Source organism: Microtus ochrogaster, chromosome 1, assembly GCF_000317375.1.
Source record: "Microtus ochrogaster isolate Prairie Vole_2 chromosome 1, MicOch1.0, whole genome shotgun sequence".
Classification (NCBI taxonomy): domain Eukaryota; kingdom Metazoa; phylum Chordata; class Mammalia; order Rodentia; family Cricetidae; genus Microtus; species Microtus ochrogaster.
This window is the reverse complement of record NC_022009.1, coordinates 44,070,787-44,085,903: the sequence shown is the minus strand read 5'-3', so window position 1 is coordinate 44,085,903 and position 15,117 is coordinate 44,070,787. Positions and strand designations below refer to the sequence as shown.

The following is a 15,117-nucleotide window of genomic DNA, read 5'->3' as shown; positions in this document are numbered from 1 at the left end:
GATGACAAGGAGTGTGTCTTGTGGATGGGGTTGTTACCATAGACTCTGGGTCCTTAAGAACAAGTGACTAGCACATGTAGTGGCAAATCTGGGGCATTTAGGTCAGGCCTCCTTAGACCCAGTGGCCATGTGCCCCTAGGGCAGATGCCACCTCCACGTGCCTCTAGTTTAGTAGACTGTCATGGAAGGCACACCAGAAGTGGGGTGGAGAAGGCAGCCCAAGAGAGGGAGGCACTGGCTTGAGTCTGAGGATGCTTGACTGTGGAGTTCTAGCTAGCTGCCAGGGCTGGGCTCTAGGCATGTGGCAGAGTTGAGAACTCTTGAGATATGCATAGGGCATCCAGGCTAGAGGCTCAGTGGGCTAGAGACTGGATACTGCCCATGTCCACCAAGAGAGGACTTAAGTGGCATGCCCATTGGACGGAGGGGCTCAGCAGCAATGTGGACCGCTCAGGGTCTGTCAAGGGGCAGCGTAGGGAGTTCAGGATGGGGTGGGGAGGGGACACACTGTCCTTCCATGTGTTATGTTTCTCCTCTATGGGAGGGAACTGAGGCAGAGGAGGGCTAGCTAGGACTCCAGGGTGCAGCTGAGTTATTCATTGGGAGCTGTTGGCGCTGGGGGTAGGGGCACTGAGTTTCTTGCAGAGGGCCTGGGCAGAGGGAAGGGGTCATTGAGCAAGCATGCCTGCCTTAGGGTTTCCATTATTGCGATGAAACACCATGACCAAAGAGCAGGTTAGGGAGGACAGGGTTTATTAGGCTTACACTTCCACGTCACTGTTCATCACTGAAGGGAGTCAGGACAGGAACTCACACAGGGCAGGATCCTGGAGGTAGGAGCTGATGAAGAGGCCATGGAGGGGAGCTGTTTACTGGCTTGCTTCCCCTGACTTGCTCGGCCTGATTTCTTATAGAACCCAGGACCACCAGCCCAGGGAAAGCAGCACCCACCATGGGATGCCCCCACCCCCCATTGATCATTAAGGGAGAAAAATGCCTTACACCTGGATCTCGTGGTCACATTCCTCAACTGAGACTCCTTTCTCTGGGGATTCTAGCTTGTATCAAGTTGACATGCAAATCCAGCCAGGACAACGGACCCCTTCTTGACCTGACACACAGACATGCCTACTAGTAAGCCACATCTCTTCCTTTCTTACTCATCCCCAAGATCTCATGCTAAAATCATAAATAATTTTGGAAGTCCCACAGTCTTTACAAATTTAGCCTTTAAAATTTCAGTCAAGGCCGGGCGATGGTGGCTCACGCCTTTAATCCCAGCACTTGGGAGGCAGAGGCAGGCGGATCTCTGTGAGTTCGAGACCAGCCTGGTCTACAAGAGCTAGTTCCAGGACAGGCTCCAAAACCACAGAGAAACCCTGTCTCGAAAAACCAAAAAAAAAAAAAAAAATTCAGTTAAGTTTCTTTGAAAAGCTCAAGTCTTTCATCTGTGGGCCCCCTTAAAAATCAAAAGTAAGTACCATCTTCAAGAGGGACCAACCAATGATCTGGGACCCACTCACTATCTTCTGGACTCCAACAGATGGCTTGGGTCACTTCTCCAGCTCTGCCCTCCACAGCACACACAGCTCGGTGTCCAGGCTCCCACTGGTCCCACTCCACTGCTGCTGCTGCTCTTGGTGGTCAGTGCTGGCATCTCCAAAACGCTGGGGTCTTAGGCTGCAACCGGGATGTACTTTCACCAATAGCCTTCCACAGGCTCTCTCCAAGGTGCCAAGCCTCAGCTTCTCTGCATGGCCCCTTCCGTCCTGGGCCTTCAATTGCCACTGAGGCTGCATCTTCACCAACGGCCTCTTCTGGCCTCTCACAGTGCCGAGCCCAGCTGTTCTCCATGACCCCTTCATGTCTTCAAAGCCATTGTCACCTGGGTGGGTCTTACACATGACCAAGTGTGGTGGCCAGCACAAGGTACAACACTGGCCACCTGTGGAACACAACCTCACTGATCTCAGGAAACAAATCCCAGAAGATTTCACCTCAGTGATGCTGGTCTCTTCTTCATCACTGCGAATTTCCTAGTTCCAGCCGACGAGCATCACGTATACCCAGAAAAGCAAAGTTTTGCTCCAGCAGTTTTGGTATCTTGTTGATCAGAGCTAATTCTTCAGCCCCAGCTAACCAGAGCCACAGAATTTTAATTCAGAATAGCAAATGGCCCTGACAGAGTCTTTAAACTTCCCTCTGACTTCTCAAGCCAGGCCTCCATCTTCTGTGCTGCTCTCAATGTTCTCATCTTCCAAGTTCCACAGAGCACCCCACAGAGCTCTTCACTCTCAATGGCTCTTCTAGACCCGAATTCCAAAGTCTTTCTACAATCCTCCCCACAAACATGGTCAGGACTGTCGCAGCAATACCCCACTTCTGGTACCAATTTGTCTTAGTTAGGTTTCTACTGATGCAATGAAACATTGTGACCAAAAGGCAAGTTGGGGAGGAAAGGGTTTATTTATTGGGTCTAAACTTCAGCATTGCTGTTCATCACCGAAGAATTCAGGGCAGGATTCTGGAGGCAGGAGCTGATGCAGAGGCCATGGAGAGGTGCTCTTGACTGGCTTGCTTCCCCTGCCTTGCTCAGTCCATTTTCTTATAGAAGCCAGGACCAACAACCCAGGAATGGCACCACCCACCATGGGCTGGGCTTTTCCCCATTGATGATGGAATGAGAAAATGCCTTACACCTGGATCTCAGGGAGCCATTTCTTCAACTGAGGCTCCTTCTTCAGATGACTCTAGCTTGTTTCAAGTTGACACACAGAACCAGCCAGAGCAGGCCCACAGCCCCCTCTGCTAGGCTGTGTGCTCTCAGGTGTGTCCTGCATGGGCTAGCCTTTGCTAGGCTGTATGCTCAGGTGTGTCCTGCATGGGCTAGCCTCTGCTAGGCTGTGTGCTCAGGTGTGTCCTGCATGGGCTAGCCTCTGCTAGGCTGTGTGCTCAGGTGTGCCCTGTATGTGCTAGTCTATATCTGAGCTTGGGCCTGGGCCCCACTGCCTTGGAGTTCACCTGGTTGGGGCTCACCTGACGCAGGTGTGGCTGGACCCACCCTCTTGCACTGATGCTTGGCTTCCTTCCAAGGGGAAGCAAGGGCAGCTGCCTTTTGGACGTCCTTAGCTGGAGCTAGAAGGTTGCTGAGCAGGAGAGAGGGAGGCTGGCTGCTGCCTAGGGAGGCTGCGGGGGTGAGGCAGGTACACAGAAGCCATTCACGGGGGACTGGGAAGCTGGTGGCATGCACAGATGAAGACACTTTGCATGTGATTTTCCTGGTGTCATCCTGCAGATGTCCCTATTCTGTCATCAAGACATGCTGCCTTCCGCATGGTCCTGGGTTCCTCTCCGTTTTCCTGCAGCACTGAGGCCCTCCCCGGTGGTGTCCTTCGGACCCTGGCTCTGCATCTGTCCCCCTACCTTCCAACTCCCCAGGTAGCAGCAGGGATATCAGTCCCCCCAGGGGAAGGACAGAGTATGGCTCACACATCTGTCTGTCCTGTGTGCCCAGAGCCACACCCCTGCTGAGTCCAGAGGGAGGAGCCATCTTGCCAGGACTGGTGAGGAGCAGGGCCCTCAGAGCCAGGCCACACTTGGCTGGCCTCTGTCCCAAGGCTGGGAGGAGGAGGCCCTGAATGGAGTCACCAGTGTTGGGTGTATGCCACTTCATAGTATCCTTTGCTCTGGACATTAGCATTCTGGCCTAGTTTTCACTGGGCAGAAATTCACATCAGAGTTGTATTCCTTCTGAAGTTCCACGGGGGAGCAGGTTCCATGGTCTTTCCTGGCTTCTGGAGTCCCCCACCTTCCTCACCGGGCCTCCTGTGTTCCAAGACAGGCGGCCTCTCCTCGTGCCTCATTTAGCCCTTGGCTCCCAGCTTGGCTCTTGCATTATCTGGGGAGCCTTGACATGGCTTTAATCATATGTGCGTCTCTTCTTGACCTTTCCCCTGAGGTGGTCATAGGTTGTGGTGTTAGCATGTGGGCATTTGGGGGGGGGGCTGTATTGTTCTGCTTACCACTGGTGCTAAATGGCCTCCCCCGTAACTGTGGGCAGGGCTGAAATGGAAACATTTAATGCCCTGATGGGATATGCCCACGACATCACACCACATGCCACCATGAACCTTGACAAGTGGCCTCTGTCAGTCTGCCTTAGCTTGCCCCTGAAATCCCTCAGGGAGCTAGCAAGGCCTTATCTCAGGGCCACGCCACATTGCTCAGGTGAGGTATTTGGGAGCTGGAATTCGTAAAGAGTGGGACGGACTTCAGCCTTTGCTTTGTCAGGTGGTCTGACAGGAGATGAGATGGGAGCTCCTGAGTTCCAGCCACCCTTCTTCCTCAGCCCCTGTGTGCCTGGGACCAGAGGTGTGATTCTGTGTGTCTCCCAGCCTAAAGTTCTCTCTCCCTTTCTTTTCTTTTCTTTTTTTTTGGGGGGGGGGGTTTAAAACAGGGTTTCTCTGTTTCCCTGGCTGTCCTAAAACATGCTCTGTAGACCAAACTCAGAGATCTTCCTGCTTCTGCCTCCTGAGTTCTGAGATAAAAGGCCTGAGTCAACACTGTCCAACCGAACATTCTTTTCTTGTGGTAAAACATATATACAATTTGCCTATTTGTTTATTTATACATGGTCTCATGCAGTCCAGGCTACCTCAAACTCATATAGCTGAGAGATATCTTGAACTCTGATCCTCCTGCCTCCAACCCCATGTGTTAGGATTATAGGTGTGTGTAACTCTGATCCTCCTGCCTCCAACCCCATGTGCTAGGATTATAGCTGTGTATGTTGGCACACTTTGCTCATGAAGTGCTGGGAATGAACCCAAGGCAACTGAACTTCTCCTCCGACCCTGCCCCTTTGGGTGTGAAAGCTGGAGGCATTATATAGCATCACTGCTGTTGACATGGCCTTGCCCATCCCAGTCAAGGCTGCAGCCCCTGCTATGATCCTACAGGCCAGCCCTAGACAAGGCAAGCTGAGGCCACTGTCTGCTCAGAGTGGTGCTGATGCTGAGGACTGATGCTATTTAACTGAGGTGCCCTAGAATAAGATCCTGCCTGGCTGGCGAAGTTTCCCCATCTGTAGGACAGTGCTGGCCCCATCTCTGGAATGTCTGCCCTTGTCCAGGAAGCCAAGGGACAGAGCAGACCTGGGGGTATCTGTCACCCTGAGCTTTTGATGACCCTCTGTTCCTGGATGCAGCGCTTGATGTTTGACCAGATCCTGCTGTCTCCTTCTGATCTTGCCCCACCCTTAGTCTCTAGGTGCCAGCACCTAAACATGTCACCACTCTGCCTGCCCTTCCCTCCTGGCCCTTCCTGACCTGGGTAACTTCCACATGTACCATTTGCCCCTTTGCTAGAAAACAAAACACAAAACAGCACAAACTATGCAAAGATGGACGCTTGCTGCCCCGAAGAGACAGGTGACATTTTGTTAGCTTCTCTATGGTGCTTGTTTATTTTAGGGACTGCCTCCCAAGCTGTGCCTCGCCACTCTGAGTGCCTGACAAATTTGGGAATGCCCAGTCCACATCATCCCTCTTTGACCATGCCCAAGTACCAAGTCATACATGACACAGACATGTGTTTACTCGAACACTGGGAGCCAGAAGGCTTGTGGCTCTGATGCTACTTTGGTTTCTGTGACCTGTTGTGACACCTGCACTTTATTTAGGCTGGTGACAAATTCCTGAACCCTAAGAAGTCTGCCAGCCTCCTCCCAAAGGTGGTCAGAGGTAGGAGATTCTTAGTACCCCACAGTCCAGGCTGCAACTCTCCCAAGACACGAAGTATAGGGATGGCATGCCTCTCTAAGACCCTTGAGGGTATGGGGTGGAATCTTGAATGCTTTCAGGCACTGCTAGGGGCTGAGATGGGAGATGACAGGAAGAGGATGAGGGTTCAGTGAATGTCAAGTCACTCATCACTCTTGTCTTCCCTGTAGCCAAGTACCCAGCCATCAAGGCCCTGATGCGGCCAGACCCCCACATCAAGTGGACAGTGCTGGGCCTGGTGCTGGTGCAGTTTCTGGCCTGCTGGCTGGTGAAGGGGCTCTCCTGGCGATGGCTGCTCTTCTGGGCTTATGCCTTCGGTGGCTGCATCAACCACTCCCTGACCCTGGCCATCCATGACATCTCACACAACACTGCCTTTGGCACGAACTTTGCCTCCCGCAACCGCTGGTTCGCCATCTTCGCTAATCTACCCATTGGCGTACCTTATGCCACATCCTTCAAAAAGTACCATGTGGACCACCATCGTTACCTGGCCGGTGACGGGCTGGACGTGGACATTCCCACGAACTTTGAAGGCTGGTTCTTCTGTACGCCAGCCCGCAAGCTGCTCTGGCTGGCCCTACAACCCTTCTTCTACTCACTGCGGCCACTCTATGTGAACCCCAAGGCGGTGACTCGTATGGAGATACTCAATACTCTGGTGCAGCTGGCTGTTAACCTGACCATTTTTGCCCTCTGGGGGATCAAACCCGTCATCTACCTTCTAGGTGGAACCTTCCTGGGCCTGGGTCTACACCCTATCTCTGGCCACTTTGTGGCTGAGCATTATTTGTTCATGAAGGGCCATGAGACTTACTCCTACTACGGGCCCCTCAACTGGATCACCTTCAATGCGGGCTACCACATGGAGCACCATGACTTTCCCAGCATTCCCGGCTGCTACCTGCCACTGGTAAGTGCTCAGCCTGGGCTGAGCAGGCACAGGGGGAGTGAGGAGTAAGGGGGAGGGCTCTGCCATTCCCAGATTGACTTCTCTGTGTGTTGTTGGTAAGGGGATGGTCATTCATTTCTGGGGTGCTGGGCTGGAGATGGAAGAGGCAGATCCAGATAAGACAGAGTTTCTCAAGGCAGGTGCAGGCTAGCAGCGTAGGCTAGTGCACAGCTGCTGGAGCACTGCTCATGGGACCTGCTGATGGTGTGTCCTGCTCACATACTTGCCCCGTTTCAGCTTCCTTTTCTGTATCAGTGGACACCACGTGAAGCACTCCGCTTTGTCTCCTGTCTGTGGCTGCTCATTTCCTGTTGGTCTTGTTGACAGTTTGGGCGTACTTCTCCAGCTTGGAGATGGCCAGGCAGCACAGCTGTGGTTTTGTCCTTATAACCAATGGAGACCGGTTACAGCTACAGGAAGAGGAGGCTGAGGTGTAGGGGGTGAAGGTTGAGAGGAACAGGGAGCCTTGAATGCCAGTGGCTGTTAGACAGGTGTGGCAAGGAGCAGCAGTGGAGGGTTCTCGGGAAATTCCTGAATATGTTTGTGTATGTTCTTCTTGGGTGCCCAGGTGTGTGTGTGTGTGTGTGTGTGTGTGTGTCTGTTGTGCACACACAGTGGGCTGGGTGACTTTGGATGGTCCCAGTGCTGTGCTTGTGCAGCCTATGAAGCCGCATCTGCCATGACTGTCACACTCAAATGGACATTTGAGGAGGCAGAGGTTAAAAGGGATAGCTCATCTCAGAAGTCATGCTTGTGTCTCTCCGGAAGCTGCCTCTGACAGGAGCAGTTTTCACAGCGCACCTGCTGCGGGATGCAGAGAAGGCTGCCTGGTGGGCCCACCTCAGAGGTGGCAGAGCAATTTCCACAGCACCGTGGTGGCTTGTCTACGGGTACTGTGGCTGGAACACTCCCAGGGGGAGGAGGCAGACATGGCATATCAGGTCAGGGTAAAGACGGGGTGGAGACGTGTGTTGGGTGAGGCAGCAGCAAAAGCTGAAGCCCAGAGCCTGCCAGAGCATAGGATGCTGGGGTAAGGAATGAAGGTGTTATTCAAGACCTCAGGGTACAGACCTCAGAACTCTGCAGGGCCATAATGGGATCTTTGGGATCAGAAAGTTGGTGGGTGTTGAGGTGGGGCACTCGGGCTGTGGTGCCCTCCCTGCTGGGGCCTCCTTCACCTGCAGCTGGTGTGCATGTGCATGTGAGCATGTGTGCTCTCATTGCATGTGTGGTAGAGTACCAGCCAAGGTGCAGCCTTGACCTCCCCCACCCCTTTCCACAGGTGCGGAAGATTGCTCCAGAATACTACGACCACCTGCCGCAGCACCACTCCTGGGTGAAGGTGCTCTGGGACTTTGTATTTGAGGACTTTTTGGGACCCTATGCCAGGGTTAAGCGCACGTATAAGCTGGCAGAGGACCGCCTATGAACCCTGCCGGCCAGCAGTCCTGAGGGGTGCAGCCCAGTGCCTCTTACCCCCACTTCTGTGGGCCAGGACCACAGAACTGGTCTAGCTACATCAGCTCCTGCAGTCTAGGCTGCTTCTGGCCCAGCAACGGGATGCAGCTGTGGCTGGGGCAACCAGGCTTACCTAATCTCTCTGGCCTTCCCTCTGACTGATACTCTGTGCCTGTGGTCCCATGGATTTGCCTTCTCTGTTCTTATGCAGTAGATTAAACCTAGTATTTGTCTTTATAGTCAATGTGTTGTCCTTCTTTTGGGCAGGATGGAGTCTTGGCCTGAACCTGGGCGCCCAGAGTATGTTGCCTGAATCCAAGTGGGTGAAGGCCAGCTCCATGCCCGTCTCTCATTCCCTCAGGCTCTGGAAGGGTGTGTCCCTGAGGCCTCTGCCACTGTGGAAAAGCTTCAAGGTATGGGCTTCAGAAGGTCCCTCCAAGCCATGGAACAGTTCCCCTTTAGGCCCTCTGACCTGTTGAACCATCCCGAGCTTGGATAGGGCTGGGCAGGCAGCACAGGGTCCACAGTCCTGGGCAAGGTTCGGGTCGGGCAGGTAGCATGGGGTCCAGAGCCCTGGACAGGGTCGGGTCGGGTCGGGCAGGCAGCACGGGGTCCACAGCCCTGGACAGGGTTCCCAAGTCAGATGGCTAGCTGGGCAGTTTCTGTGTGTGTGACAGTTGGGGGTGGGGCATAAATACTGATGTGATGGCATAGCTGTGAATAGAGAGGTGGCCTTGGTTAGTGGCCTGGTCCTAAGGGGCTGGACCATGGTGGGTCCTGGTGTCCAGAGCAGCTATCAGCAGTGTGTTGAGAGAGGATCACTTGGCAGAGAGGGATAAGAGTGGGCCCAGCCTTATAGCTCCCACTACAACCTGGGGTTTGAGCTAGGCTTGGCCAAGGACAGCACCACAGAGGGGGGGGGGGGGAGGGAAGAGGACGTGCTATAGCCCATGCCCCATGCCTAGGAGTGGCCCTGCGGTTCTAGGAACAGGTATCTCTGAAGAGTGTGACAGTTAACCTTCTGAGACATGAGGACTTTGAGCCAGGGCAGCTACAGTTACTCTAGGGGTTGAGGGAAATCCCAGGGAGGCCAGCCACCACTCACTGCCCTGACTGAGCCTAGACCTCGCCTAATGTCAGAGGCTGGTCTGAGGCTAAGGGAACGTCTGAAGGTGTCGTGATTAGGCCGTGCTGAGGACATTTGGGAGCGGCGGGAGTAGGGAGGGCTGAGAGCACCTCTCAAGGATGTGGAGTGTGCTGCTGTGGCCAGGCCTACAAGGTTGTTCAGTTTCTTATCTCCTCATAGGCCCCCAAATCATTCCTGGCTTTTAGGATCATTGGAACCCAATGAGATGCAATGTGCCAAGGATCTCACCTCGACCCCTCCTACCCAGCCCTCAGCACTGAGCACTCCAGTAGGCACTCTGCTCTACAGTCCTGGTTGCCATGGGAGCTCACATGGGGATGGTCACAAGGCTCTCATTGCTGTCTACTGGCCGTATGGGTCAGTATAGCCACAGCGAAGATTAAGTGCTGGGATTTCCCTAGGTTGCTATGGATTGTTCCCAGTAATGCCACGGGGAGCACAGAGTCTTTGGGGGCAAAGCTTCCTCTCACCTCCCTGAGCCCCAGGCCCACTTCCAGCACTCGATAGGCAGATTGCACATGGAATCCTCGAGTTCAGGGAGTGTGCTACCCTGTGATCCTAGGGCTGTGTGGCTCCCCACAGGCAGGGCCTGAGCTCAGCTCCACACGTAGGAGGTACCTGGTGGCCTGGCCATGCTCTTGGGTCCCAGGAACATTCTGACAGAGCCCAGCTCCTCTCTGAGGTCCCTCTTGATCTCTTTAGTCCTGCATGCTCTGGCCTGGGCACTCCCTGTAAAGAGGCACCCCCGCCCCAGGGCAGCCAAGAGCCGGCGCAAGAGAGAGCAAGCCAGAGCCTGAGTGTGGACAGTGAACGGTTTATTATCGAGTGGACATAACAACACGCACTGCGTGGACAGACTGGAAACACCATAGCTGCTGGGGCTGAGCTGCATTCTGACAGCTCTGTGGCGTGGAAAGGCCACGCTACCCAGCTGCTCACTGCTAGCTCTGGAGCTAACAGTGTCACCTAGGAGAAAACTTGGAAGCCATCTAATAAAGCAGGTGATTTTGGGGTGTTCTCTCTATAAACCAAAGAATTGTACACTTAAATAAGCAAATATAAAATACAAAAAAGAATAGACCCGGTGTTCTGTGTCAGATACGCTAAAAATCCAGGAGTTGAAGTTTGTTTCCTCATTTTAATATTGTATCACAGGTTGAGACTTAAGTACATCCACACTTCTGCAGGCTCGCTGTGTGCTGGGGCCAGCACGGCTCCTCGCGATCCTCCAAGGCTGGCGCCATCTTACGTGGTGCTGATCCCACTTAGCTCCTGCCTGATAGCTAAGGGCAGGACAGGAGAGGGAGGCTCAGTGTAGCACAGAAGCACCCTGCTCAGGCTGCCGGAGACCACACATGGGCTAGATGCCCACCAGCATGGCAGCTTTGACAGATCTTTGGGCAAACAACCCAGACCTTATGGGCTTCAACCCCTAATGATATGGACTTGAAAAAGACAAAGACTATGCCTTGCTTCCTCAGGCTGCTGTGTGTGTGGGGGACCCAGGTATTCCTAGAGTCTGGCAGACTCATTGCTCAGAGGCCCTTGAGTCCCTCCCCACACAGGATGGAAGCTGGTTCCAGTCTGCCTAGTGCAGGCGGTATAGCAAGAGTGTCTGGCCACAGAGCCATGGATTGTGCTGGTGCCACGGCCTGGCCTTTGTCCTCCAGAGCTGACTCTGTTCTGTCTGTTTGAGACCCATTAAGCCTTCCCAAATCTCTCTTCCTTCTTCTGCCTGCCTCATCCCGTTTCTTCCCCAGATCTGGACTCCCTTCTCTTAGCTCCCCACACTTTCCCTGTTCCTTCACAGGCGTCTGGCGCTTTCTCAGTGGACAGACCTGTCCATAGTCAACAGCCAGAGAGGGGTAACCAACCATTAAGTAATAGGATCTTTGCCAGGATGCTCACTTGCTTTCCTGAGGGTTCTGAGCATGGGTACATGGGTACATGACGATGGCAGGCAGTGACTGTGCTAGGCTCTCACCACGGTCTGCCTCTTCCCAGGCAGCTCTCTTGAAAACAACTGGACTATGCTTGGGGTTTCAGCTATTTCCCCAAGTGCCAGAAAGGGAGCCCCCAAGACTGGAACTGTGGGGCAGTAGTAAGGCTGTGAACTGCTCCACAGCTTTGATGTCTCCTTCCCTGAATTCATGAACATTCTCCCATACCTGTCCTCTGGTGGAACGGGACAGAACTGTGGTCTCTGTGGCCAAGGAGTGTAGCTATTATAGCTAATGGCGGCCAGGTCTCAGCAGTGCCTCTGTACATATCTTCCCTCAGGAGCCTGCTATTAGCTGTCCCTCTGACTTCATAGGTCTCTCTAGCTCAGGTCACTGCTGGGCACCGGTGATAGGGAAACAGATGGGGGAATGGATGCAGGCTGTGCTTTGCTGCTTTGTTCCGGCCTGGGCCAGCTCCGTACAGGCCCTGGTGGGGACATCACAGTCCTACTTCTGCAGCCAGGGGCTCCCTAGGCAGAGTCATGCAGGCTGTGAAGGAGTTTGGGCATTCTAGACTGGACAGGAAAGGACAGGCCCCTCCTTCCCTCCACAGGGTGACCTTCTGGGAGGAATAGCAGACACAGAAGCCCCACCCCAGGGAGGCGTGCATTACAGCAATCCACTTCAGTTTCCACAGCTACACATGGGGGTGAGTGTAGGATGCTGGGAGGACAATGAGCGCATCCCTGGCTGGAGCGGCCCCCACTCACCATCAATGATCTCCTCTTTTACCTTGTGGAGCTCTCGAACCACCTCCTCCAGGATTTCCTGCTGGGCAGAATCTCAGAGTGAAGGGACAGACGCTGGCTCTAGGGGATGCAGGGGCCTCTCCCTCAGCCAGGCCCTGGGCAAGCCCTGCTCTCAACACCCCTCAGACCATAATGGAGGAATTCCAGGGTGCCCAGGGACTCCCTTTTCTTCCACTGGCCAGCTTCTTGCCTTTGTGGCAGTCAAGCAGGGGACCCACTGGCTGCTGACTGTACTCACTCTCACCTGTTTCATCCGGTCCAAATCTAAGGCATCCAGGCCCACATCATTTACACTCCCGGCAGGCTTCACCCTGGAGGAAGAATGGCAGGTGTGGGAGGTGGGTGTCGGGGTCTGTAGGGACCCATGCTGGGAAGCCTGAGACATTAGCGGCCTCTGCTCAGGGTCCAAGTGCCACCTGCTCCCCGGCCCTTCTACTGCAGGGCTGTTGGGAAAGGATGTGAATGTCCTGCCCCTTAATGGTCTCCTTGGTCCCTTAACCACATTTCCCAGTCTGAGTCAGGACATGGGGCCACACAGGAGCAGTCTTCTGTCTTCAAAGGCCTTAGGCAGAGGAGGCAACTGAGGCAGACTGTGTTAGTGCTTCCTGTCTCCCAGAGAGAAAGTACTGATAACGTCTTCCTCCATGTGGAGCTTGTGTTCCAGCTGAACTCTGGTTGGTAGCAGTGGAGTCAGTCAGCTCCATGCTGGGGTATCACCTCCTTCATGCTAGACTCTCTAGGTGGAAGGGTGCTCTACTGCTTTCTCCTCTCAGAAACATCCTAGGCCACCTCCCAAATATCTACGCAGCAGACTCTCTCTCAAGGAGGCTTGGCCAGGCTTTCTCTAAACCTCTACCCCTGCCCTCAGTCTTCTCCGGAGCCTCTTTAGGAGCCAAAGTTCTCTCTGGGCACAGCCTGGCTGACCACGAGCATGCCTGTCAGGGCTATGCTGGAGTTCTGCTCTCCTCATGACCTTGTCTCACTCTGCAAGCAGGGCTTCTGGTATCACCTGCTTTGTGACAAGACACACTTGCTTCCATTTGGGGTGGCCGTGAGGATATTTCCTGGTGTGGGCTTAGGGGCCTTCAAATACAGGTTTTTGGGGATCAGGATAGCTCTCAAGAGTCTACACTGCGGTCACACTGCACAGCTCTCAAGAGTCTACCCTGCAGTCACACAGGCATTTGGTTGGGGAAACAAGGTCAGTTGATTTGTGAGGAGACTGGCTACATTTGCTGAATGCAAAGGAAGGGGATCAAGAATGATCTGAAGGGGCAGGGTGCTGGGTTGGGGTGCAGCAGTCCCCACAGTTGTCCTGGGTGGCAGGGATTGGTGGCTCTTTGCTTTGCTTCCCTTTCTGTCTGGAAGTTATACCTCTCCAGGTTTTTGGCCTTCCCTTCTCAGGAGAGGACGGAGCCAGCCTACACCACTGTAAGGGTCTCTAGCTTTTCCTCTCCCCAGGTATGAAAGAGGGGACCACCCTTCCCAGAGCAAGTTGTTAATACCAAGACACGAGACAGGGCTGAGAGGTGTTAGTCATGGGCAAGGGGGAAGAGAGGCCCCCAAGCCCAGGTAACACATGGGCAGGAGGGGTTGTCGGTACCTAGAGTGAGGCTGCGACTGAAGGGGACTCTTAGCTTCGGGGCTCTTAGCCACAGACGGGGTTCTAGGGCAATGGAATGAAACAGACATGTGAACCAGCACCAGAGTCCACCCATGAGATCGTCTCTTGGCCCTTCCCAGAACAGCTCACCTGGACAGCAATGAGGACACAGGTTTCTCCACCGAATTGCTCCGTTCCCAGGGTTTTCGACCAGCCTCTGCCAATTCAGTTCATGAAGGGTCAGAGTTGAGAGGGCTTAGTGATCCCTCTCCTAAACATCCCTTTAGAAACCTGCCCAGGTGGTGATGGAGAGCGACCCTGGGAAGGCTGGCTCCTGATCTCAGGCCCACTTTTAGCCAGGGTACCCCTGGAACTGCAGGTAGCCCTACTCCAGGGTTCCTGTTCCCTTCAAACTTGAGTCTTCTCCATGGAGCTTGGCCCAGCTGATAGGGAAACAGAAACTCCAGCTACAGGAAGGACGGGATCCTCCCAACGCTCTCATCTGTCTTGTCCCCCTCCATGCTCCTCTGGCCAGGCTCCCTGCGATCTGACTGCACTTCAGCTCACAGTGAGTCTTGCCTGCTCCCTTCCTCAGCCTGGAAACCACTTTCCCTTTTCTGAGTCTAGTGCAACAGGCTGAGGGTGTCTCATCTAAGACACTGGGACCAGACATGTGCAGATTCAGAGTTTACCTGAAGCTTGCTGGAAAAGCTTCAGAATTTGGAGCATTTTGGGTTTTTGGACTGGGAATGCCCAACCTTTGCTGTACTAGATTACAACTCATGCCCCAATTCACAGGAAATATACTACATTGAGCAGAACACACTGCCCAGAGATTGAGCAAAGGGGCAGTGAGGCTGTCCTGCCCTAACCTGAGCCTTGTCTGCAGACCAACTCAGGTCTGAGGCAGGTTACCTCAGAGCCACCTGGCAGGTCACTGGGCTTATAGGAACAATACCTGGGACAGGGTGTGTGACCTCAAGCAGAACTTTACCACAGGGAGCCAAAAACTGCTAAACGTGGGAAACCCCTCCTACTGCCATCTACACAGTAGGAAAATAAGGACAGTAACACTGACCAAAGAATCTGCAACACAGGGAGCTCAGGAAGTCCCAGAAGGATGGTAGACATCAGCCATGATACAGACCTAAATTCGGAAGAACATCTACCTGTCAGGTGGGACAAACAGACTCCTCTGCTTCTCCTCACCATGTGTGTGAGCTTAGTGTAAGGCCGACACTGAGTGTGCTGTGAGTGGAAGCCTGAAGGACCACAGCTAAGCCTCATGACACTCTCCTACTCACGTTCCCTCGGCCACAGCTGATGGTGGTACCAGGTAGAGGGAGGCTGTGTCTCTGATAGAGCGGGGTCACTGCAGTGAGCGGGTAGAGGGAGGCTGTGTCTCTGATAGAGCGGTCACTGCAGTGA

At 53.9% G+C, this 15,117-nt stretch overlaps 2 protein-coding genes across 4 annotated transcripts in view; one reads left to right on the top strand and one right to left on the bottom strand.

Moving 5' to 3' along the window:
* Window positions 1-8,463, top strand: part of Degs2 (delta 4-desaturase, sphingolipid 2) — a 14,477-nt gene extending 6,014 nt beyond the window's left edge. The window contains exons 2-3 of the mRNA XM_005343541.2: window positions 5,951-6,693; window positions 8,015-8,463. Coding sequence (XP_005343598.1) covers window positions 5,951-6,693; window positions 8,015-8,161 — 890 coding nt within the window. The 3' untranslated portion in view covers window positions 8,162-8,463. The remainder of the gene's footprint in view (window positions 1-5,950; window positions 6,694-8,014) is intronic.
* Window positions 8,464-10,134: 1,671 nt separating this feature from the next.
* Window positions 10,135-15,117, bottom strand: part of Evl (Enah/Vasp-like) — a 96,087-nt gene continuing 91,104 nt past the window's right edge. For 2 of the 3 annotated variants that reach the window (XM_005343538.3, XM_026781040.1), the window contains exons 10-14: window positions 13,840-13,906; window positions 13,690-13,752; window positions 12,331-12,397; window positions 12,048-12,105; window positions 10,135-10,620 (exon numbers count right to left, since the gene is read on the bottom strand). In XM_005343538.3, coding sequence (XP_005343595.1) covers window positions 10,583-10,620; window positions 12,048-12,105; window positions 12,331-12,397; window positions 13,690-13,752; window positions 13,840-13,906 — 293 coding nt within the window. In that variant the 3' untranslated portion in view covers window positions 10,135-10,582. The remainder of the gene's footprint in view (window positions 10,621-12,047; window positions 12,106-12,330; window positions 12,398-13,689; window positions 13,753-13,839; window positions 13,907-15,117) is intronic. The other variant, XM_005343540.3, reaches the window with a different exon arrangement.